Genomic DNA, 24,827 nt, shown 5'->3' with positions numbered 1-24,827 from the left:
CAGATGAAGACGGGCCTGAAGCTGTGCGGAGTGTTTGCTGAACTGTCGCTTCTTGCGCTGATCGTGGACAGCTCCAGTCGCTGGCTTGGATACCAGGCCATAATTCAATTGATGATTGTCTTCGGCTCATTGTTCGCCGGTCAGGTGATGACGCGTCTCTTCCTGTAGCGTTTTTCGAACGGTTCCAGTCGCTGTCCTGGCATCACGTTCCACCCGATGACGCCGGCGCTGGTCCGGGGTGCCGGCGGAGGCCGCGGCGGCGACGGGCTAGCCTCTGACCGGCGTCCGTTACCGGTCCTCCTCTGTCCGTCACCAGTCGTCCTGCTCTTCTCGGCACAAGTCCTCTTCTGCCTGTCTTTCCGACCGGCTCTCTCTGAGGACTCCTGGCGCGCCGGAGGGCAGCTCTTGGCTCTCAGGGCGGGCCCACTCGCCAGGTCTCCCCAGTGGTGCTGCCATCGGCGGCTCGCGCGCGCCTCCTGCTCAATCCGCTCAGCCCAGATGAGCTGGCGCCGGTATAGGTCGCTGCTGAGACCGCCCCGGGCCGACCTGACCCGCGCCGCCGCCGCCGCCGCCGCCGCCGCCGCCGGGGCCGGCTGGGCCATCAGCCGCCCCGGGACGGTCAGACCTGCAGCAGATGGTCCGGTCAGACAACGGATGGACGGTGCCGGGGAAAATGACGAGCGAGGGGGTGTGACGCCGGTCGGGATTTCGGGGGAGTGGTAAAGGGCACAATGTATGAAGATGCTACGATGGTGATGGGCGGTGATCTATTTTCCGGGATCAGTTGGATGATGGTAAGTTCAAAAGTAAGACGGATATGAATGAGAAGTAACGTGCTTGTAGAGCCGCTAAGTCGCTCAGCAGCCATGTGGCACTGCTCCGGACACCGATCGGAAATGGACGAGATAAGACATCAGGCACTCTGCGGATGCGACGTTTTCTCTGTCGTTTTTTTCCTGTCCATCTGTTAGTTCTGTTTAAGTCACGAAAAATGATACACAATAGAAATGTTTCCGCTACCACCATTTGTCTAGTTACAACAGATGGAGCCGAATGCTCAGCGTACTGACGCCCTAACACTACAGCCGACTGCTGGATGTGTATGATCTTAGCGCCTCAGCTGGATGCTAACCAATAGAGCATCGGTTTGGTGAAGCGCCTTTACGGCTTCTCTGCGATTACTGTGGCTGCAAAACAGGCGGTCTGTGAGAATACCGCGGCCTTAATTGAGTCGTATTTACTCGACATCAGCCTTCCATCGATAGTTTACATCGTTTAGTGATAATTGACGCACACTTGTGAACGTTTTTATAGACAAGAACGCGGCAGCCTTTTGCCTGGGGATTGCTAGTGCCAGGCAAAGTAAAAATATGAAATTACGTCTACAGTCTTTGATGCGCTTTGCTGCTAGCGTGCTGGTCGTGGTCTCACCTGAGTGCCGTTGGCAGAGGTCGGTCCCGTGCAGTGTCGCTGGTGGAGGGTCCGTGCGCCGGGGTCGCTCCCTGGCCTGCTCCGCCGACCTCCCGCCGCTCGGTCGGTCGGTCGGTCGGTCGGTGGGTCGGTCGCCGGAGACGGTGGCAGGGACAGGTACGACGGCCGAGCACGGCCCGGCTATCGACCTGCGGCGGGACGCCGGGACCACGGCGGCGCACGCCGGAAGGACCTCAGACGGACCACGGAGGGACCACAGAGAGACCATGGAGGGACCACAGAGAGACCACGGCGGGACCATGGCGACGCACGCCGAACACAATATCACACGAGACCAAGGAGGGACCACAGCGGGGCCATAGCGCCTCATGGCGGTACCATGACGGCCCTGTGACCGATTATTCAGCAACCATCGAGTGTTACCGACCATCCACCACAAACCGACATCCAACATCCACCGACCACCGATCGTTGGGATACTGACGGTCATTATCCACCATCCACCGAACAGATCAATCGATGATGACTGGTATCATGTTACCGGTTAATGGTTTACATCTCGGAAGGATGCGCTACCCACACTAACTAGCCGAGCTCAGATGTCCGTTCTCCGTGCTCGTTTTTGCCAAAGGCTCGCATTTGGTCTCGAACGCTCCTCGGAAGTACATCATCGGCAAATCACGACTGCCTTTGGCTGACCTAGGCTAGCTTAATGGAGTTATTTTCCTCTACACCAACTTGTCTGCTAGCACGTTTTCTATCAAAATGAAGACATTTGAACGTATAGCGGCTTTGTGCGATGTCCAACCTGCACCCCTGTGGTGTTTCGGGTATTGGAGTACAACTGAAAAAGCAACGCTAGTGGCTGTGCACATTACACCAATAATTGCCATTCTCTTTTTCGAAGTATTTCAGCTGTTTTCAGTTACCGCATATCCCATTCAGTGTCCTAATTAGCAGAGCCGCAGCATGCAGAGCCGCTGAGACTGAACGCAGAGCCGCTGAGACTGAACGCAGAGCCACTGAGACTGAACGCAGAGTCGCTGAGACTGAACGCAGAGCCACTGAGACTGAACGTAGAGCCGCTGAGACTGAACGTAGAGCCGCTGAGCGCTGGGATTGGCGGATCAGCTGCTGTGCTGAGAGGGGCCATCGGCACCCGGGAAAAAGCGCCCGTGATGCTGCCGTTCTGGGTCGAGTTTGGGCTTTTCAATAGTTCACGACAGTTCTGAAAGCCTACAGCAGTTTTCAGAGCACACCTTTCCTTCTGGTTGGAGGTCCTTTGTCCGCCCGCCATTAGTATTCCCAGCATTCGCGTGGTCTCTACGCCGAACGCTGAACGAAAGCCCAGCCCAGCTTCCACAAGCTGAGCTGAGCCACCGTTGTCCCTACGTCACTGATACGTGACTTGACCCACCTCCTTTGTGTCCTTGCAGGATGACCTGACGCTACTGCTTCACGTTTATCTATCAGGCGCTACCCCGGGCCCCCTCCCCCTCCGCGATATGTTTTGTGGCGCTGAGCTAACACATCCTCCTCTGATATGTCCAAGGTGCTGAGCTGACACTCCTCTCAGATGTGTTGCCCCGGACACTGAACCCCTCCGATCTCACCCTGGGCGCTGACCCGCCCCCTGATGTTTCCCCAGACGCTGACCCCCCCCCCCCCGTCTGATCTTTCCAGGCTCTGACGTCTCCGGCGCTGTCGCTGATGGCAGTCAGTATCGGCGTGCCCATCCTGCTCGCCTACATCTACGGCGTCGTACCGTTCTCGCTGTGCCGCGCCGGCGGCTGCGGACTCTCCACCACGCCGCAGGGCGTCCGGTTCGAGTTCGACGACGAGAACGACGCGCTGGACCTCGCCGCCGGCGCCCGACAGACCGGTGAGGGAGAGGAACAGGTTGCTGGGCCATTGGGAGGGGGAGGACTTCGTAGATTGAGGTGTTCAGGACGTTTGTGTTTAAGTTCTTTTTTTCCTTCCCACACACCGCGATTGGTTCGAGCGTGGGTATGCAATATGGCTTAATCATACGTAGATGGCGGATTTTCAGGGGCTGATGCAAGCTGCCGACTTTCATTTATGTTCATCTAATACGCAAGTCGCTGTTCACTTCGGAGCTGGTGAAAATAAATGAATATGCTCTTGTGGGATGCATCGTTAATGCTGTTCTACCTACGCCCCCCCCCCCTTACGAACCGTCATTGCCCGTCTCACTCATGCCCCCCCCCCTCTCGGCAGACGCTGGCAGCAGCGACACGCTGTCACACCGTCCCGGCACGCCGTACCCCTCCATCGGCGAGGGGTTCGGCCTGTGGGCGTCCAGCTCTCAGCTGGACCGCGCCATTACCGGACCCGGCGAGAGTGACCGCGAGTCGGCGAGCGTCACAGCTGTGGCGCCCGACAGCCTGACGCCGAGCGTCTACAGCGGCGGCGCCACCAGGTGAGAATAGCTGCGGAACATAGAGGGGGGGCTGACGCCTGACGGCCACACGCCGAGCGTCTACAGCGGCGGCGCCACCAGGTGAGAGCAGGACAGGGAAGGAATCTCAGGTTCGTAAGGAGTATTCTGAGAGTGAAGGATAAAATAAGTAAGATGCAGTCACTCCTGCGGGCTTCTTGTACGTTGTGTTTGGTTCACGTGTTTGTTGGATTGAGCTTGAACGTCATGTTGCTGCGCTACTTACTGAGGGTTCTGATAATTAACCGAAACCGAAAGAAGACGATGTCTGCCAAAGGACAGGTTCTAATATTGAATGAGATGAGCCGCCCGCCAGTATCGACGACTTCCGTTATCACCCCTTCCCCGACGTCGTTCGGTCAATTCTCGGATGGAGGCCGGCACCGGGAAGCGGCTCAGTTACTGACTGTTCTCTGCCCTCTCTGTTGTTCAGCACCTGCCGGATGGAGGCCGGCACCGGGAAGCGGCTCAGTTTCTGTAGTGACGCCCGCTCGGAGCGCTCCCTGGGCGAGGCCGGCTCCCTGGCTGCCGACGCGCGCTCTGAGCGCTCTGTGGGCACCACCTCCCTGCTGGACGACCAGCCGGGCGCCAGCACGCGCGCCCTGGCTGGCAGCATCGTCAGCTACAAGGTGGGCAAAGGGATGGAGCAGGGGGACGTGTGTTCAGTCACTGAGTAAGAGGTCAGTCATTAGTCAAAGGGAGAGGAAGTCATTTGCTGTGGGTCGATTTATAATCATTTGAACATACTGTGTGACCCAATGCTTAGGAGGATCGATTTGTTGCATCTGCATCTTTTTTACATTTTCATGTCGTGTGACAATGTTGCTGCTCTGCTTTTCAGGTCAGCGCATCGCAGGTTATGGTTCAACTGGAAGAAAATGTGATTACACCCTATTATGAACCCCTGTAAAACAGAAGTTTTACAAGTATCTATATTTTGTAACAGCTTCGTATAAATAGAGAATGGATCAATGTTGAAATCTAATATTATTTGGTATAATTTGGATAATTCATATTATTTCACCTGGTTTTTGCGAAAGAAAGTAAATGATCGCATTTCTGAACGGTAACTACGCCTTGGGACCCTCCTAGCTCCGTCGGACATTGGCGCGCGGTGTGCGTACGGCGAACCTGAGCTTGTCGTTTTCTCCGCCAGATGTCAGACACGCTGTCGCAGCTGTCGACGGCCGAGCACGGCGGCCGCTCGGTGTCTCCCGGCTCGAGTTTTTCCGGGGACGAGACGGCTGCGCTGGCGGCCGGCCGGCGCTTTGGAAGGCGCGCCACGCTCGACAGACAGGTGGGTAGAGTTACCAGGGAGGGAGAGGAGTCCCCTCGCAGGGGGAGGCGCTCCACCCTAGGTAGACAGACGGGGAGGGAGAGGGGGGGGGGTCTCCTTGCGGGGAGCGGGCGCCACCCTCGCACATTGCCCCAACAGACGGTAAATAACTTTTGAAAATACCAATTTCCAATTTTAGTGTTTTCTGGACCATAATTTTGCGAGAAATCCGATGGTGTGGTCCCCGAAATCTGAAAAATTTCCATTTTGTAGATAGCACCTATTTTTTGAAAAATAAATATTCGTCAGGCTTAATAGTCAAATAAATTGGAAATATAATGAGTTAATTTTTGTAACAACACTAGAATGTGTCGAACATGAATTAGAGATATATTTTAGCTGAGATGATACTATATCTGCGCATACATGTACATGAACTAGTACATTAACCCTCGTCGGCCGAGAAGGGGTGGGGCGGGTGCCGCCTAATAGGGCTTTTCGCGATAGCTTAAAACTCGCTTAGGGTAGACAGCTGAAACTTGGCATACCTAATCTTTTATTCAAGCTGGATCTTTTGACCTCAACTGGGTTTTCAGGTCAGGTCAGGTCACTGACCTATGACGTCATAAATGAGCCTCTGCGAGGTCCTCAGATGTTGCAACTTTGCAACGCCCTCAGTGCCAGAGGAACTTTCACAGGAAGATGAAACTTACAGGACGTAGTATCCCTCAGAGGTCTCACAACTTGTATATCTCGCATTTTTCCTAAATGTCACATGAGGTCAGGTCGGTCACGTGACCTCACCATTATAAGTCAATGGGGGAAATACGAAAATTGTTATTTTGGCGCCGGTAATGATCTAAAACTATCCCAAGCACATGAAATCGTGGTTTCATGATCGGACCTTACAAAGAGTACATGAAACCACGATTTCATGTGCTTGGGACAGTTTTAGATCATTTCCGGCGCCAAAATAGCAGTTTTCATATTTCCCCCATTGACTTATTATGGTGAGGTCACGTGACCGAACTGACCTCATGTGACATTTGGGAAAAATCTAAGATATATAAGTTGTGAGACCTCTAAAGGATACTAGGTCCTGCAAGTTTCATCTTCCTGTGAAAGTTCCTCTGGCACTGAGGGCGTTGCAAAGTTGCAACTTCTGAGGACCGTGCAGAGGCTCATTTATGACGTCATAGGTCAGTGACCTGACCTGACCTGAAAACGCAGTTGAGGTCAAAAGATCCAGCTTGAATAAAAGATTAGGTATGCCAAGTTTCAGCTGTCTACCCTAAGCGAGTTTTAAGCTATCGCGAAAAGCCCTATTAGGCGGCACCCGCCCCACCCCTTCTCGACCGACGAGGGTTAATGTACTAGTTCATGTACATGTATGCGCAGATATAGTGTCATCTCAGCTAAAATATATCTCTAATTCATGTTCGACACATTCTAGTGTTGTTACAAAAATTAACTCATTATATTTCCAATTTATTTGACTATTAAGCCTGACGAATATTTATTTTTCAAAAAATAGGTGCTATCTCCAAAATGGAAATTTTTCAGATTTCGGGGACCACACCATCGGATTCCTCGCAAAATTTTGGTCCAGAAAACACTAAAATTGGAAATTGGTATTTTCAAAAGTTATTTACCGTCTGTTGGGGCAATGTGCTCGACCGACAGGTGGGCAGGACAGGGAGGGGAGAGGGATGTTCTCGCAGAGGGTGGCAGCGTCTGCTGAGGGTGGTGATCAGGACCGCCTCCTGACTCCCGCTTGGCGAAGGACCTATGAGCGACTCCATGCAGTCGATCCAGGTCGGAAGAAATACACAGGAGTGTAGGGATGTTACACTGGATTTGTGCCGTTCCTGGTCAATTGGCACAATATGGATTAACAAGTTTATCTACAAATGCATCAGCTCTTACTCTATTCGCAGCCGTCAATTATATGTTCTGCGTGCAGTATCCGTGCCAGCAATATCGACCAGTACACTGTGCTTGCGTGACTCCTACTACGACTTAACCAACGAGCAGAAGCTGTAGAGAGTCTGGAATCCCATCCCACATTCAGTTATGTATTATCCGCTGTTTGTTTCTTTACCAAATGATGTAGGCAAAACATCCATCAAACATTTTGAGCAGCTGACGTTCAATTTATCATATTGTAGTTACGTAGCGTTCTGTGCAGACCTGCGTGCTCATCTGACCGGCCTACCGGGCCGCTCATAATTGGATCGAACCGGCCGCCGATTTTGCTGAGCGCTGCCGCCTGAGCCATTTTTCCCGTTGGAAAACTGCCTGGGCTCTCCCAAGCAGTTGTAAGATATCTGGAGCAGGCAGATTGTTTTGGGTGTGAAACCCAGTTGGATGGAGTTGGCAGTTTTGAATGGTCACACTTAGGAACAGTCTGTGCTGGGTAGCGTTTTTTGCACCCCGTCCATTATCTCCGTTAGGGAGCTGTCTGCTCCCGCGGGCATCTGTGCCCAACACTCACGGGGGTGGCCGGGGGAGGGCCCTCCCAGCCTGGGGAGGGCTCCCGCCTCCGGCCCGCCGTCCCTCCCAGCCTGAGGAGGGCTCCCTCCGGCCCGCCGTCTCTCCCAGCCTGAGGAGGGCTCCCTCCGGCCCGCCGGCCCTCCCAGCCTGGGGGAGGGCTCCGGCCCGCCGTCCCTCCCATCCAGGGCTCATCTCCGGTGACATGTGTCCGTCGGCGTCCGGTGCAGCAGCGTCAGGTGATGTACTTTCACCCAACCGCAGCGCGCCCGTCCGCAAGGTCGGCACCGGCGGATTTGGCCTGCAGAAGGCCGCTGCGACCGGCTCACAGTCGTGGGTGGACATGGGCGCTCTTACAAAACGGGCGGTGCACAGGACCGTAAGAATTTGTGGAAGGCTGGCATTCACTGGCCTCCGCTGGAGGATGCTGAGAGCATCTCAGGCATGGATAATAATGTTGTGTACCAGATGAAGGACGATCTAGACGTATGATCCCGATCCAGATGGCAAGGCATGCGTTCAACTCAGTTGAACTGACCTCGGGGATCTGAGTTGTTCCTTTCAGTTTCATGTTCGAGGTAACCGTGACAGAAAACGCATCAGACAAGACTCGGTGATGGGGGCAGTGACACTGACATCCCTCGGAGCACAATTCGTGCATTTTTAAACGATATTGGTTACTAGCTGGACATAGTAAATATTATTTTCTTGATTACTCGGCTTTGTCTTCCTGCTTAGCGAAACACTACATTTTAGCTGGTTTTTTATATTAACCAAATATTAACCGTTTGGACACAGACAAGCCAGAGCCACCACGAAACATTCAAGTCACGCGCTGTGTCCCTTAGTAATCCCCACTGGTGAACACACTTCCCCCATCAGCGCACTGTCCGCAGCTGGGACCTCCAGGCGCCATCCGACCGCTGTCCGCCGGCCACTCGGGACCTGACCCCTACCTTCCGAGGTCACGGCGGCTTAACCGGACGATCCGGGTCGTCAGCTGACCTTGGCGCCGGCCCTCGCTCTTTTCGGTTGCTCGGCGGCGCCGTGAGGACGCGTTCAGCCGCTCCCGTAATCTGACGGCCGGAGATCGAGGCTGGTCATACCATCCACCCGCCCGTCTCGGCGTCGCTCCGAGTCCTGCAGTCGCGCGGCGTCACGCGCGTGATTTGTGACATGTCACCGCGGCGTATGCGGCGAACCGGTCAAAACAGACGGGCGTGGCGGTCTGCCGGCCACCCGGCCGCCTCTCGGACTTATTTGCGCGCTCTGTGAGAGGCAGCGGCCGACCAGCGATGATCAATCTGCGATCGGCCGGCTCGGTCCGGCTGCATTCCAGCTGCGGCGCGTGCGCGCGTGTTGTGCCGCCCTCGGTATGTGACGGGCGGGCGCCATCTCGCACGCAGGATGATCCTCTGAGATTCCTCCGCCCGCCCGTCCGTCCGGCTCGGTGACAGACCGACTGGTACGGCGCGGCTCCATTCGACGCCCGGCCGCGCGGCGTGCCTCCATTTGGCACTGATCGGCTCGGCTTATGTACGCTCGACTTGGTCGGGCTCTATCTCTTTCACCGGCTTGGTTCGGTTGGAACTGAGGAGCGGAGACCACTCAGGTCCTGTAGCTGGCTGGACCAGCCTGTTCTGCCGGCGATCGCTGTGCGATTAGACAAAGGTGCTGGGGAGGCCGGACGACTGGGAGGATGGTGTGATTTTAGCGGGTTTCCGAGCCAGCCCTCGGTCATCCTGCAGTGGTGTGAGGGATCAACCGGGGTATTCGGCTCACCTGGACATCATGATGCGACCGCGGGCAGCTGGTCAGATGGTTTGACAATTCAGAGGGAAGGGGGGAAGGGAGGGATGTCCTTTGATCGCCGGAAGGTGTTCTCTTGAAGGCCGGTGATTTGTGGTGACGACCAGGGATGAGGGAAGAGGAACTGGTAACGGAGGGGCCAAAGGTTTTTGCTGACTGTTCGGACATCTCAAGCGAATGGGGCTAGTGGATGGTGAACGCTTTGTCCAGCGGACAGATATCGTGACACCGGCGTGTGTGATGGCGTCAGGCACGAGACTCGGAGGGTCCCGGCCCGGACCCCGTCCTCGAGCCCAGCTGCTCCTACCATGACCCTAGCCGGTTCCGACCTCGCTCTCAGCTGCTCCTACCATGACCCTAGCCGGTTCCGTCCTCGAGCCCAGCTGCTCCTACCCTGTCCCAGTCGGCTTCATCCTCCGCGCGCTCAAAGGGAAACTACTGCCGCGGCCATGGCACCTCACAGATTAGTGAGCTGGCACCGGCTGGGACTGGCCATTTACATAGGCCGCCGCCCCGGGGCCCTCTCAGCCCGGTGTACTGGGAGCTGGGATAATGCCTGGCATTCTCGATGAATGGCTAGCACTGTCAGCCTTTGGTCTAATGTTCCGCGGAACTGACGCGCTTACGTATGGCCTTTGACAATTTCCTGGTGTTTTTATCATTATCCCAGCGCATGATCTGCAGTTTAAGTACTTGACGATGGGTTAATAAATGCTAATATTGGCATTAATGCCGGGCGGGGGTTGTTGTGAATGTGTGGCTTTGAGAAACGTGCTGGGAGGCGCGGTTTGACAGAGTCGCCGTTATTCAAAACACAGGTTTTTGTTAGAGGGAAATAGAGGATCATCCGTGCGTTTTTGCCACAGGGAAGTGAAGGATCAAAGTTGCGGGGAGCGGCGGCGTGAAATTGATAATTTAATAAACCGGTCCACTTGGAGACGGATTGCATGGACGTAGGAACCTCACGAAAAGTATGTGTGTGTGTGGGGGGGGGGGGGGCGAAACTTCAATGTCACTTTGTGGAAGCCCCAATACCCCTATGAAGAAGTTATTTGCAGTTTTGCGCTCCTCTCACCTTGTTGAACCGTTTCCTGCTCTTAGTTTTGTATTTAGGTCACAAATAAAGATTTTACTTTAAAAAATGGCTGAAAAGTGGTGGGCCATGGCCCCCCGGCCCCCCTGTTCCTACGCCTATGACGAATTGAATTGATGGAGGTAACGAATTGAAATGCTGGGTAACCAGACAGATGGCGGATTGGTATAATGCACACAATGTCCGAGTGAACTACTGTTTATGGAGGTTTGCAGCTCCACAGGGCTGTTATCATGGTGATTTGGGTTATAATCAAGCTACTTCAGAGACTCCTTTGTGGTGGACGTGGCTCTTCATTCCAGCAATTTTGCTGCTATTTACTGCTGCATATTTCCTCCGGATTTACCTGCAAAGCAATGTCGATTTTCGAAGATAGCACTCGTTTCCTGAAATCGCAGGATAGAACCACCATACAACACCAAAGGGGTCACTGCATCCTATTTGATTATTACTAGATGTGCCTCGGTTTTGAGTTTTGTACACCTGATCTCTTGCCCAAATGAGCGCGTTGGCGTCTTAGAAGTCGCCATAGAGCCACGCGATGGAGGTCTTCGCGCATGCGTGGACTTTGTTTGTCCGACCAAATGCATTGGATGCTGCAGCGTTTTCGACTGATCATATGTGAGAAATGTCGTCATCCCATCAATGACTATACGGTACTTGACGAGCTTTAACTGATAACCTGATACGCTCCTACTGGTTATTTCCATTCAGTCGTGCCAAACACGCAATGGGATTGGAAAACGTCAGCTTTTGGTGGTTCGCCAATACAGGCCTCAGAAAAAGTGAAACTACCAATCTTGCTCAAGCAAGTAGCAAGTGAAATTGTAAACATCGTCTTTCCTGTGAGTGATGGTCCGTGTGCGTAATGCGATTACACGCAGCGGCCACTGTTATCGGCGCATTTCTGCCGACATTACCGCTGACACGTACTGACGTTTTACTTACGAAAAACATGAGTAATCGATGGATTTTACTGCTGCCTCGATTGCAGCTTTGCGGTTAAATGCCGTTTAGCCGCTGTTTGCTATGGCTGGAACCGGTGTGTTTGTGTAGTCGGCTCCTGTTCGATGGTCAGTTGGGATCTGCTGCGTCCGGTCGGCCGCCCTACGGATATTTTATGGCGGAAATTTGTTTTCTCGCAGCTGCGTTATGAGGCAGAAAAGCTCATACTCGATCTCAGTGCGATAAGTTGCTCGGGCCATGTAGTAAATTGTAAAGTTTTGCATTTCTTGTGATTTATTCCACAGTTGCTTTCATAAGGCTGTCGAAGTGTGAAGATCCTGGGCCCTATAGGACATGTAGGAAATACGGCGGATCTTCATTTCCGCCCGTAACAATGCCGAGGCCAACTAGCTCCAAGCCTTCTGATGTCTGGCATACCCTGACCACCACGTCCCCTGCCCCGTGTCCCATTGAGATGCCTTTGTCTCTCCATTGTGCCCGCCAAGGCCATCTATAGAAGGTACAGTCACTCTCCCGCCGACCAATCAGAGACAGATCCTGAGTGACGTCACCACTGATGCTCGATAGGGGTACTCCATTCCTTTACAACGTAAAAATGGCTAACTTCATTTGAAGATTGTTGGTGACACTCTACACATATCGCTCAACCGTTGATGTCATTGAAAATTCCAACTAATTTTCTAGCGATAAAAAAGAGCAGCAATATGCTAAGAAATGGCCGGTTTTGAAGATATAGACGATTTAAAAACCCTCTGCAGTTGAAGGAAAGCAACGTAAAAACGCATCGAGCTTATATTTTTACTATGAATAAATCATTTTTCAGTAAGTTTTTAGACATGGTATCGATTTATTCAACAACTTTATTACAATATTTTTATTACTTGGAACTTTATTTCAAAATAATATTTTCAAAAATGGCAACTGTTGGCAAGTAGCTTTGAAGCGATTGTGGCGCGCCGCGCCATTATTGTCCTGAGGCCCCCATATGATGTCATCAAAAGTGGAGTGACATGGGCCTGGTGCCCGCAGCGGCTCCACTCTGAGGCGCATGCCTCTGATGGACGTGAAGCGTCCTTTTTGCCCGAAATACCGCGACTGCGGATTCCGTCGGAAGTCGTGAGAGAATGCGATAGTGTCGCGGTGTGCCGGTACGGGGGCGGTCGCGGCCGGCTCGGAATTGTCGGTACCGGCCCCAAGATGAACGATCGGCCCCAACGAACGTCACGGTGCAGTGGGCTGGGTGCGGCTCGAATGTCTGGTATTCGGAAATTTTTGAATAACTGCGTTTGTGGAGATAAAAAAGTCCAAATTTGGTCGAGGTATTTCCCTTTGTTCAGCATGATACCTATTCGACTTCGCGTAAGTACATCAACACCTGGCGTACATTAGCATAATTGCAGGAATGCCGCGATGCAACTTCTCAAGCGGATCTTGCGTTTCGTCGATATATCTGCAGGAACCGACGTGCATCGACCAATACCACTTTCAGAGGGTTTCTAAAAAATCACATCTCTTTCCGAATACACTTCGCAACGATCGGAGACATGCCTTTTCAAAGTGACTCACACAGCTTGAAGTGCTGCTGCTGCCGGTGCGCTGCACGCGGCGCAGGTGCCTCTCGGGGCGGGCCGTTTTGGGGGCGGCAGACACCGTCACCGCCTGACGGGACGCCTGTTTTTTTCTCTCGGCGGACAGCCGCACACGCCGCGGACAAGCTTCTGTGTGCAGCTGGAGCGTAGATGCTGCCTCGGTCGTAACCAGCAGCTGTTACTGCGTCCGCTCTGTGTGGTGAATAGCGGCCGCAGCAGCCACGCATGCATACAACGGCACCCGCATTGATCTCAGATGGAAATATACGGGTGCGCAAATGGGTTTGCGTTGTCGCCTAAGTGCTCCTTATTATGTTGTTCTGTATCGATTGAGGACGCATTGCAGATCAATGCCAGTAGAGAAGCAAACTTTGGGAATGCATGGTTGACATCAGACAATGTGGGTGCAAAATGATTCGAATTGCCGATGCGCCACGAAACTGGATGATCGTCATAGTCTCCTGCCATCAGGCGTATTCCGTGAGATACTGCGCTGTGTTCGCTGTTGCTAGATGCAGGCACTGTTAGCGGAGGTATTGTTGATTGACTCGCTATGGAGGGAGCTCCCGTTGAGGTTGCCGGTTGGTATGGTGCCGTGCCGGCGCGCGCGTGGCCGCCCGGCAGTCCGCCCTTCCCGGCTCCTACCCGCTGTTTTCACGGTGACCGCGGCCGTGGCCGTCGGTCGGTACCCCGCCGTGACATCACGGCCCCACAGCCGGCTGTTTGGCCAATTTCACGGCCCTTTCGGCGCGGCCGGATTAGTGCGGTGTGGCGCGACCTTTGGGCCGAGTGCCGGCCGCGGACGGGTCGCTCGGCCCGGTCAGATTATAGCGCCGCGCGGCCGACCGTCAGCGTGCTGCCAAACCGCCCGCCCGCCCGCCCGGCCAGCCGGCCTCCGAGCTTAGGGCGGCCGCGAGCTGGTGCGCCGCGGATCAGCCGCAGCCAAGGCCGAGCCGGCCGGCTTCTCGCCAGATTCTGCAGTGAAAAATGACAATCCGGATGAATGCATGGCTGCCGGCCGTGGCCGCAGTTGCGTCAGCGCCGGCCGACCGGCCGATTGGCCGCTGCTGGAGCTGGGAGCGTGCCACGCCGCCCGTGACTGGTACGGCGGCCGCCACCGGGGCCGGCCGTGCTCCGCGCGCGCCGGCTGCCACTCGGCCGCCCCCGCCGAGAGGAGTCAGCCTCCGCCCCCGCCAGCTGGAGTTGGCCGCCCCCGCCGGCCGGAGTAGGAGTCAGCCGCCCCCGCCGGCCGGAGTTAGCCGCCTCCGCCCCCACTCCCGCCGGCTGGTACGGCGGATACCCCGCCGGCTGGTGTAGGCCGCCCCCCTCCGGCTGCTGCAGGCTACCCTCTGCCGTGCCGGCTGCTGCAGGCTGACTCCCCCCCCCCCCCCATCCGTCTGCTGATACTGACTGCCCCCGCCGGCTGGCTCTGCCACCCGGCCCTGGCTCGACAACCACTCAAACACAGATGATTTGACTTACGCTATCAAGGCGCCAACGAGTGTTTTGAACAATCGGAATCTCATTCTATTTTGATGTGCAATCATCTTTAGCATAGCATCCATCCTCACCCCGGGATAAGTTGATTGGCATCGCTATTCGGCGTGTGATCGCTGGTATTTAACGCTGGCGCGCCACTAAAGCGTTGTTTGTGGCCGGAGGTGCGCGAAGTGTGCCCTGAATGCGGCCGGACCGGTCGGCAGAGCTGTCCCGGCCGGGTGGTCGAGCCGCTGACGCCTCGACGGCGCCGCTGACGCCGTGATTGACAGGTGTCACGTCTGTTACCACTAGGATGGAGCTGTATCAGGGGGTCATCGGCGGGGTGTCACGTCTGTGATGGAGCTGTATCAGGGTGTGATCGGCGGGGCGCCACGTCTGTGATGGAGCTGTATCAGGGTGTGATCGGCGGGGCGCCACGTCTGTTCTGTGACAGACGTGGCGTGATCAGCACAGCTCTGTTACGGAGCTGTGCTGATGGGATCGACGGGGCGGCGGGCTGATATGATCGGACAGCCCTCTGGTCCCTAGCCGATTCGCCACTGATATTGGCTTCTTGAAACTCATGAGGTTGCTATTTTAATCTTCAAGCTCATTATAATGAATCGCTAGACATTCTCTACGGTGCCTTCGTAACAATGAAAATCGATTAGTTTTTTCTCCTGCTTGAAAAAATGTGAGACGTAAACCATCGTTGCTATGGTCGGCAAAATTCACTGTATTTTCTTACATCTAAACAATAGTCTACATACATATCGAAGGAGTCGAGTAATTAGTAAGGAATTCGTTTTACTGTGGTTAACCCTCGCACGACCAGGCCATTTCTCATAACACGAACGACCAGGGGGGGGGTTGTTACGACCCCCCCCCTGGCGTTTCGAAACGGAAGGTCGTAGAGCTTAGCGGAAAAAACCAACGGATTGCTCTCAACGAGATCTCGCGATTGGTGGTATATTTTTTGGTCCTAGGTCAACATTTGACCTACTTTTGACCGGTCAAAGGTCAAATTTCCGGAAAAATAGACTTTTTTCAACTTTCGGCGGCGATTGCGGCAAAACGGTGGGAGATATCGACTTGAAACCTTCACCATCGTGTTCCTTGATCAATTCTCTATCGTTTGGTATGTATTTCGTTTCCCTAGCTCTAAAAATGGCGCGTTGGGAGCGCCGGAAGTCGGCAAGGTCACAGTCGGCGGCAGAAATTCGAAAAATCAAAATTTAAATTTTTGAAATCTGATTGTATTTTTGGATTTGGGAGGTCCATTTGCTCCCTGTAGAAGCTAATATTGCTGCATATTCCCATTGAGGTGACAAGAATTAGCAAAATAGTGGTTCGGGCGCTTTTCAAAAATAGTACCGGACGCTGTTCCTCTTGTGACGTCATAGCTCCGTGACCTGACCTGACCCGGTCAAATTTCTTATACCATATGATAGCCAATACTTGCCCCAACATGCATGGGAAGTTTCATCACGATCCATCAACCGATGTCCGTACCACCGGCAGAAAACCTCGGGCGTTGGCACTCAGTTTGTGAAAATCCGGCCGGAGGCTGTACCTCTTATGACGTCATAACTCCGTGACCTGACATGACCCGATCAATTTTTTTTCGGCAAAAGATGCGCAAAGGTTGCCCCATAAGGTACCCAAAATTTGGCGGCGCTGCGCGCCGCCGTTTTTGCACTATTTCCGAAAAACCTCAGGGGGGGGGTTGATACAACCCCCCCCCTAGGCGTTCTAGGGTTAAGGTAACTTTTTGGTGACAAGCGGGGTGTATTAACGACTTTTTACCTTCCTTTTATCCAGATAAGTACCTACGTGTTCTCTCGTATTAGTTCCATTCCAACGGCATTTCAGTTCTATTCATCTCGGATTAGCGCGCGTTTGAAGCATCTGTGTGTGGTCCTCGATACTGTAATAGGAATGCACACTTGTAGTGCTTTCTAAGCGCATGTGAGTGATATAACATTCGATCGAGCTAATTCCCTCGCGCGTGAATTGACACCAAGAATGACATTTGTGTTATATGATAGTTCTCTTCACACTCCAATGCGTCACACACTTCAACGTATGGCGGAATTTCCTTAATGATACGTATTTACTTCTTGGCCGTGGTTTGAGGGGTGACTACGCTTTATACCAGCCTCAGAGTTAACAGCCTCAAAGCTGCCAGCCTCAGAGCTAGTCGATGTCCTTGCAGCGAATTAAGCCGCCTAATGTTAAGACGTCCTAGCCACAAACCGCAAAATTCGTTTTGGTGACGGCTTCGTTATTTCAGATGCTTAGAATCATGAGCGATGTCCCAGATAGTCGTCGCCAACGTGATGCCCGGGTATAGTGCATAGTTTTTCCTATACCTATAAAGCAACGGTATGTAAAAGTGCATCAAAAATGCACGATGTGATGCTTGCTAATAATTCTGATCGATAAATTGGACTCTCTTTTTTACTTATTGACGGTGCCCGATTAGCTCCTATGTAACGTTGTAGTTACTTCGGACCGTCATGTTACTGAGTTGCTGAATGTTTAGAGGGCATCCAAGGACGTTTTCTTTCCAAAAGTTGGGTAACGTCTCTAAGACCGGACGAACAAGGCGTGACAACTCGCCACAAGTGTAATCGTTTACCTGAAACACTAGCAAGTCGTTGATGGTTTGCCAATGTTGACAGCTTCACAAGACTGACGACAGGGCTTTTAAATAATACCATTTGTATCGGTGTCTGCTCTTTTCCGTTTCCACTGCGTCACTCCTGATGCCGGGCAAAACCCCCTGTTCACCTGTTCTACAGAGCTGACCGCTGCTACATAGGTCACTGAGAATATCGCCGCCTGCAGACGGATGCTGCTGGTCAGTAGCTAGAAATGTTCTCATCTGAGCTGAGCTCTGCTGCCGCTGTGAATACCCACACAGCAGGTGTTTGTAGGGGCAGTGGTGGTGTGTGGTGCAGGCCCGCGTCTCGTGCCGACTGCCCTTGACCTCGGGGGTCCGCCGGGGCTGGTACGAACTGCCTCGCTCCCTCTGTGTGGATACCCGCTGTGGATAGGCGGATATGCCGATAAACAGCGTGTGTTCCCGGTACGGCAGCGGCAGAGCAGCCGCCGAGACTAGCGACGGACGTGCTTCAAACCAGGGTACTTACATACTGGGTATACTCAAGTCTGCTCATTGGCCATGCCTACGTCACATATGGAAGGCGCATCTAGTAGCTGGTAGGAACCAGATTCTAGTCTATTGTGTGAAATATGGATGGATTTCTGGTAGGTTTATGCTAGACTCTAGTAGGTACTAGATGTGGTGTAACTGTTTAATACTTTTTCATAAGTTTTCTTTTTGATTAATGTTTATTTTCACTTCAAATTAATTTATATTGTATTTTATAGTGATAAACACTATCTTTGATTATATATTCATGTGATGCGACGACGTTTTTCAGAAATAAATGGATTAGTCAGCTGACTGGATTTCGCCGAACAGCCGTTATTAACGGCGCTACGTTCAAATAAGCAATTCTTGGGGCTTTTTGTGGCGCAGTTGGCGTGTTTTGTGCGTTTTGGAGGGTTGGTGAAACGAGAGTGGTGGAATTTCTGTGCTTTTTTGCTAGCTGGTAGAAATTGATTGATATTTTTCAGTCAATACGGTGTGCGAGCTGCCTTGGATATGCCAGGCTGTGCAGTGCCGGGGTGTAAACACCATACAAACTGGAAAGAAAGAGATAAAAGTGTGATTTTGCATTCTTTCCCGAAAGATCAGGCACTTGCTGATGAGTGGTGGCAGAAGATTCGTCGACTCGCTGAACCAGCCAGTGTCAAGGACAAGCGCGTTTGCAGCCTGCATTTTACTGAGCATGACTACCAGAGAGATCTGCAGTGGGAGCTCCTGAATGCAGGAAAAAGTCCCATGCTGAATCCCCGTCGGGCTCTGATTCCTTCGGCAGTACCTTCATTAGACATTGATCCTGCTAGGTGAGAGCACAACAATATGGAGAATGTAATGAATGCAACACTCACTAATTCAGTTTTTCACTAACCATCCTCAGTTTTTTTTTGTGGTGCAAATATAAATAGGCTAATGCTATTTATGCTAATACTGTTATCATAAATGGCATTGTTATGCTGTTAGCCTCATCAGCATAAACCTGTCACTAAACCTGTCAGCCTCATATTTGTATTGTCAATTGTCATAATTGCAAAATTGATCTTAAGTTGTGCATGAGTGCATCAGCAAATCTCTGGATAGGTGGCATCCTTTATTTCACTTATAAAACTACTTTTTGAGAAATGTTGGTACCTTAGACCTGAGTTCACATATGAACTGTTTTTCTTCGCAGTGCGATGACCAGCAGTGGAACTGCGGGCCTTCAGAAAAGAACAAGGAAGAAGCTTGCTGCTGCTGCCCTGCAATCATCGGTGGAAGAAGTGGAAGCCACAATGACAGTGCACGAGGAGCAGCCAGGAGGTGGAGAAGTTGAGGATCTTCGGCATCAGGTTGCTATGCTCAAGTGTGAGCTGAGCGAGCTTCGGAGGTCCTGTGCCAATTCAGCAGCAGCTCAAAATGGTCTCTTCACTGAACAACAGGTAAATTAAATGAGGATGTTGGCAGTAGAATTGAGAGAGGTAGCTACCGTAAAACGGGGTGTTAAGGGACAGTGGGGTGCTAAGGGACAGTTGCGTGGGCAAAACTTTGAGTCACATTAAGTTCTTAATTTGAGAAGGTTAAATAAAAACTTGAGAGTGGTAGTTGGCACTATTTTGTTCTTGACTATAGGACAAAATGGCATGGTTTTTCATGCAAGTGATTTGGTTCTTTTTGAACTTGGTTTTGAAAATCATGCTACATTTTCACGAAATTGAAACATCTCCAAAACTCTGTGTGTACCACATAAACTAGTAGGTGTACAGGGAAAATGAATGCATAGGTGTATTGCCACATGTATTGCACATGTTTCCTGAAAAACTTATAACAAATCCACCCATTCATTCATCATCCTCTTCGTCTTTTCCGGACATATGCATATTTTGAGGTGGATGTGGGGTGCTAAGGGACAGGGAAGAAAAAAATACAAAATAACATCTAAATATAATTTCATAAAGTTTTCTTTCAGTAGGCATGAAAAACACCAAATTCCACATAAAATGATGGCAAGTTAATGCTTTTATCTCTAAAGTTATATAACAAAACATCTCAAAAACTCTCTTAGCACTCTTTTACAATGATGGGTCAATGAAGCCTGATGTAGGTAAATGTGATGTCATCATAAAAAGGCCAAAACAAAGATGGCAACATCATGGCAAGTGACTAGCCTCAAAATGGGTTTTTGTTGATGACAGAAGAGTACTTTTTGGTTCTGTTTACCTTATAAATAGCACATTTTCCAGAAGCGAACTTGAAATCTATTAACATTTATTTGGCAGTGCAAGTTTCAAAGCGCATCAAAGTTAATATAATAGCAAAAATGGTACTTAAGTAAAGAAATTTCAAACAGGGCAACTAACATTCATTAGGGGGCTCAGTCAGCATTATTATTTCTGCCCACAGGCCAAGTTCCTGATCTACGGGGTGAGGCCCTGTCCGTGGGATGATGACACAAAACTGAAGGCTCTGGATCTGCGTCTCCACTCTTCTCGGAGGACCTATGACTGGATTCGGCGGTCTGGGATGCCATTGCCAAGTCTGGCTACCCTGCAAAGGTGGCTGTCTGCCATCAAGCTGCGTCCGGGGGACACAGAGCAACAGGTGCTGCTCCTGCGGAAGTTGCTGGCCCCCATGACAGAACGTGACCGCCACTGCATCATCATGTTCGATGAAATGGATCTGATGGGACGAGCCAGCTATGATCCACAGCTGGATCAAGTGCTTGGCCCACACAAGCATCTCCAAGTGCTGATGGTAGCAGGCATCTTCAAAAAGTGGAATATGCCAGTCCAGTTTGCATTCGACCAGGCAGTCACAGGCCAGATGCTACGAAAACTGGTGGTCGACCTGGAGCGAGCCGGAGCACGAGTGGTGGCAACTGTAAACGACATGGGTGGCAGCAACCAGGGCCTCTGGCGTGAGCTGGGCATCCAGCCTCATGGCCAAACGTCGATCACCAATCCCGCCGATAGTGACAGGTAAGCTTTTACCCAACTGTAGGCCTGGTGGTTGCCTGGTGGTAGTGGTTGCTAATGCGTGGTAATCTGATTGTTGCAATGAAAATGTTAGCATCTCACTTTTCAAATGCTGGAAAGTTTGATATGCAAGCTTAATATCATGTACCTATCTCATTGTAAATGAAAATAGCTATAATAATAATTGTTTTTTCCTGTTGTATTTCTTAACCCGCGCCGTGCTGGTGGCCTGAACTTTCCGCCGAGTGCTGGGGGGGGGGGGGGCGTTTTCACGCCCCCCCGTCTAACTCGGCTCCTGGGCCACGTAGCGACACGCGGTAAGCGGCAATCGAAAGAGTGTCAAAAATAAGGACGAAAACACTTCGGTCATTTTTTGGGTCAGGTCAAAGGTCAGGTCACCAGAGGTCACCAAAGGTAAAATGTTGACTATTTCAACATTTTGGAAACTGCCAACGGCTATCTCGGGAACCGATAGAGCTACAGCGCCGCGGAAAAGCGCATTCGATAGCCCTTTTACAGACCTTTCTGAGTAATGTTCTCAGATTTGACCTCAGGTCAACGGTTTAGCCTCCAGAGGGCAAAAACTCCAAAAATAGCCGTTTTTACGAAAAACGTTTTTTCGTCAATAACTTTTGACTCATAAGCGCCATGACATTACTTTTGCCAGCATCGTGTTCCTCTCGTCGAGACGCGTCGAATGAACTATTTGTTGACCTTGAAAGGTCATTTTGAAAATTTGACCTCAGGTCAAGGTCATGACCTGACCGAAAAGGGTCATGTTGCATATCAGTCGATCCGTATCGTCGAGCTGAACACATCTGACGTGTTTTCACCGCTCTAGCACGTCTCTATCAAAAGTTATAGCCAAAAAACTGCTGGCGACCGTTCATGACCTGAGATGACCTCAGGGGCACACAGAGGGGTCACAGGTGCATTTTTCCTATTCAGTGTGTCATGTTTACCTATGAACCGATGTTTGAGAGCGTTTTGAACGATATTCGTCCAAAAGAGGCGCATTTCAATTTTCTCCCATTGACTTATAATGGAGAGGTCGCAAAATTGACCTGACCTTAGGTCACAGATATCAAAAATCCGAGATATACATTTTATACATACTGTTACTCATATCAATCGCTGAAAGTTTCAAAGTGATCGTTCAGTCGGTGTAGCTATAGCGAGCCTTTGAACTTTTTCTGAGGTAAGGTCACTTGACGTGACCTGGTGACCTGACCTTGAACGGCCTAGGTCTGAAATTTTCACAACATGTGCGGAAATGATGTAGGAACACGTGTACCAAAAACGGCGGCGCTGCGCGCCGCCGTTTTTGAGATATTCGCGAAAAACCTGAGGGGGGGCGTAAAAACGCCCCCCCCCCAGCACGGCGCGGGTTAAATGTATAGACCCATTGCAGAATATGACAAATAGCAGTTCACATCTGTTAACCCGCGCCCCAGTGGCGGTCTCCGCCAACTTCGCCCTAGTGAGGGGGGGCATATGTTACCACCCACCTCTAACTCAAAAACTAAGAGGGCTAGAAAGACGCGATGAAAAGCAATCGATAGCTCTTGATGCGTACGTTTGAAAGTATTTCGGTCATTTTTCATCTTAGAGCAATATTGAGGTCACCAGAGGTCATCAAAGGTCAAATTTTGCGAATTGTCATTATATTTTTCAGAAAACATACCATTATCTCAGGAACTATGATAGCTAGAAAAACGCTGGGAAAAACAATCGATAGCTTTTGAACTCTTCTTTTGGTAAGGTCATCATCAAAAATGACCTCAGGTCAACGGTTTAGCCTCCAGAGGGCAAAAACTCCAAAAATAGCTGTTTTTAAGAAAAGTGTTTTTCGACAATAACTTTTGACTAAAAAAAGCTAGGTCATTTCTAATGCCAGAATCGTGTTCCTCTCGCCGAGACGCGTCGAATGAACTATAATTTGACCTTGAAAGGTCAACTTCAAAATTTGACCTCAGGTCAAGGTCATGACCTGACCGAAAAAGGTCATGTTGCATATCAGTCGATGCGTCTCGGCAAGACAAACACAATGAGGCCAACCCCAGCGTTCTATCTCTTTCCAATCGAGAGTTATTGGCAAAAAACTGTTTGTAGCCTCAAATGACCTCGGATGACCTTTCAAGAGGCTATCAGCAAAAAAGACACCTTGGTCGTCACGGGTGGTCCAAATCATTGTTATCCTGAAATATTTGGACTGTTCCTATGCGTACACACGGATCTAGAGGCATTTTCGTTTTTCTCCATTGACTTATAATGGAAAGGTCACGCCACTGACCTGACCTTAGGTCACGCATATAAAAAATCCGAGATATACAAATTGTAGGAACCCATAACATCATGTAATCCACCAAGTTTGAAACCTCTCTGACAAACACTGCAGGCTGGACATGATTGCAAACTTTTTTAGGCATGGTCAGTTAACTTGACCTTGTGACCTGACCTGACATGACCTGGGGTCAAAAATTTCACACATTGTCCAAAATTGATGTACCAAAAGCTACCCCAAGCGGCGCGGCGCTACGCGCCGCGGTTTTTTATTTATACGAAAAAAACGCGACAGGGTGGTAACATATGCCCCCCCCCCACTGGGGCGAAGGTTAAGCAATCAATTCTATTGGGTGTGAGCTGTGGTGAAGCATAGTTGGGTCAATAGGTGTGACTTAAGCACAGGGTTGGCATTTTTGCCGGCAAAAACTAGTTTATGCCATTTGCCGGTTTAAACCGGTTTTAACCGGCAAAAAGTGGCAAAAACTGGCAAAAACTAAAAACCAGCACAATGATATGCCTAGACATGGATTTAAAGATGAAACATTTTTAGGAGAATTCGGTGAAAGCTTTATGCTTTCAACCAGAAGTGACATTGACCGTTGAAGTGTTCTATAACTCGAAAAACATTTTCATGGGCTTTCCATAAGGCGCCTTTTGGGGGTGACAAATGAGCCAGTGCAAGAGTGAGTCCTGCACAATCAGAAGTGCGAAGGGGTATCTGCCACTGATATGCGCACTGCACCCTACCGTGGCAGCCTTGCCCCACTCCCCTACATGGAAATACATTCTGTGGTGGATGCCTACTGACATGCATAGACATTTTAAGCAGGGATAAGTAATGAGGCAAACTTCAGAATGTTTGGTGCATCTCTATAACATCAAGAAATGCATTTGTACATTTCAGATCCATTCCTAACTAGAAAAGTTGTGGTTTGGCCCACCTGAGTTTTATCCAGTTTTTGCCAGTTTTTGCCACCGGGGTTTCTGCCAGCCGGTTTAAACCGGTTAAAACCACTGGCAAAAACCAGTTTTTGCCACCCCCTGCCAACCCTGCTTAAGCATCATGTTTCTAGGCGAATTTGGTGTCTGGCTGATGCACCACATCTCATGAAAAGGCTCAGAAGTAACATTCTGGATGGTGGCCTTCACACAAGCCAGGGGGGCCTGGTAAACCGTGACCTGATGAGAAGACTGGTGGCCATCGACAACAACTCGCAGTACAAGATCCTGCATAAGATCAGTCTCCACACCCATGTTGAGGTAAGCTTCAACCCGCGCCCTCCACAATCCTTCATATAAGTGCTACACGAGTGTCAAATCAATGTAGGGATCAGTCAAGCATAGGTCAGGGTCAAGGTCAGGTCAATCCGGCCAAATCAAGGTCAAGTTCACATCTAATTTGATATACAACATTTTTCTATATTGTATTGAAGGGGGATTGTACACATAGGGGGATTGTACGATATCGATTTTGTCACGAACTGATGTACGTAATTTTGTAGAGGCAGTTGGAACGCGATGCGGCGAAACGGAATTATTGTTTTTCTTGATTATATATGTTCGACAAAGGCCAGTGGCCGAAATATCACATATTTTCTATCAATAAAGTACATTTTTCGGCACTTTTTTATTCAATATCGAGGAAAGGTCATGCTTATATATTTTCAAATAACTATTACAATGTTCCTCGCACAAGCACTTAACTCCATCAATAATATAGAACGATAATTAAAATTTGAAGACAGCCGTTTGATTTTTCATTGTATGAGCGCTTTTTTTTAATTGCGCTTCTTTTCAACTTTCCCGTTTCTTTTTTATTTTAATGTC

The 24,827-nt window shown here is 50.7% G+C and overlaps 1 protein-coding gene across 1 annotated transcript in view; it reads left to right on the top strand.

Annotated features, from left to right (window-relative positions):
* LOC122393668 (E3 ubiquitin-protein ligase RNF19A-like) overlaps positions 1-24,827 on the top strand; it is a 54,029-nt gene that overhangs the window by 22,839 nt on the left and 6,363 nt on the right. The window contains exons 10-13 of the mRNA XM_043389903.1: positions 3,115-3,313; positions 3,670-3,871; positions 4,323-4,518; positions 5,046-5,186. Of these exons, the coding sequence (XP_043245838.1) occupies positions 3,115-3,313; positions 3,670-3,871; positions 4,323-4,518; positions 5,046-5,186 (738 nt within the window). The remainder of the gene's footprint in view (positions 1-3,114; positions 3,314-3,669; positions 3,872-4,322; positions 4,519-5,045; positions 5,187-24,827) is intronic.

The sequence above is a fragment of the Amphibalanus amphitrite genome, unplaced genomic scaffold, assembly GCF_019059575.1.
Source record: "Amphibalanus amphitrite isolate SeventyFive unplaced genomic scaffold, NRLGWU_Aamphi_draft 000547F_arrow, whole genome shotgun sequence".
Classification (NCBI taxonomy): Eukaryota; Metazoa; Arthropoda; class Thecostraca; order Balanomorpha; family Balanidae; genus Amphibalanus; species Amphibalanus amphitrite.
The sequence above is the reverse complement of the archived record's forward strand: the minus strand, read 5'-3'. Positions and strand labels throughout refer to the sequence as shown.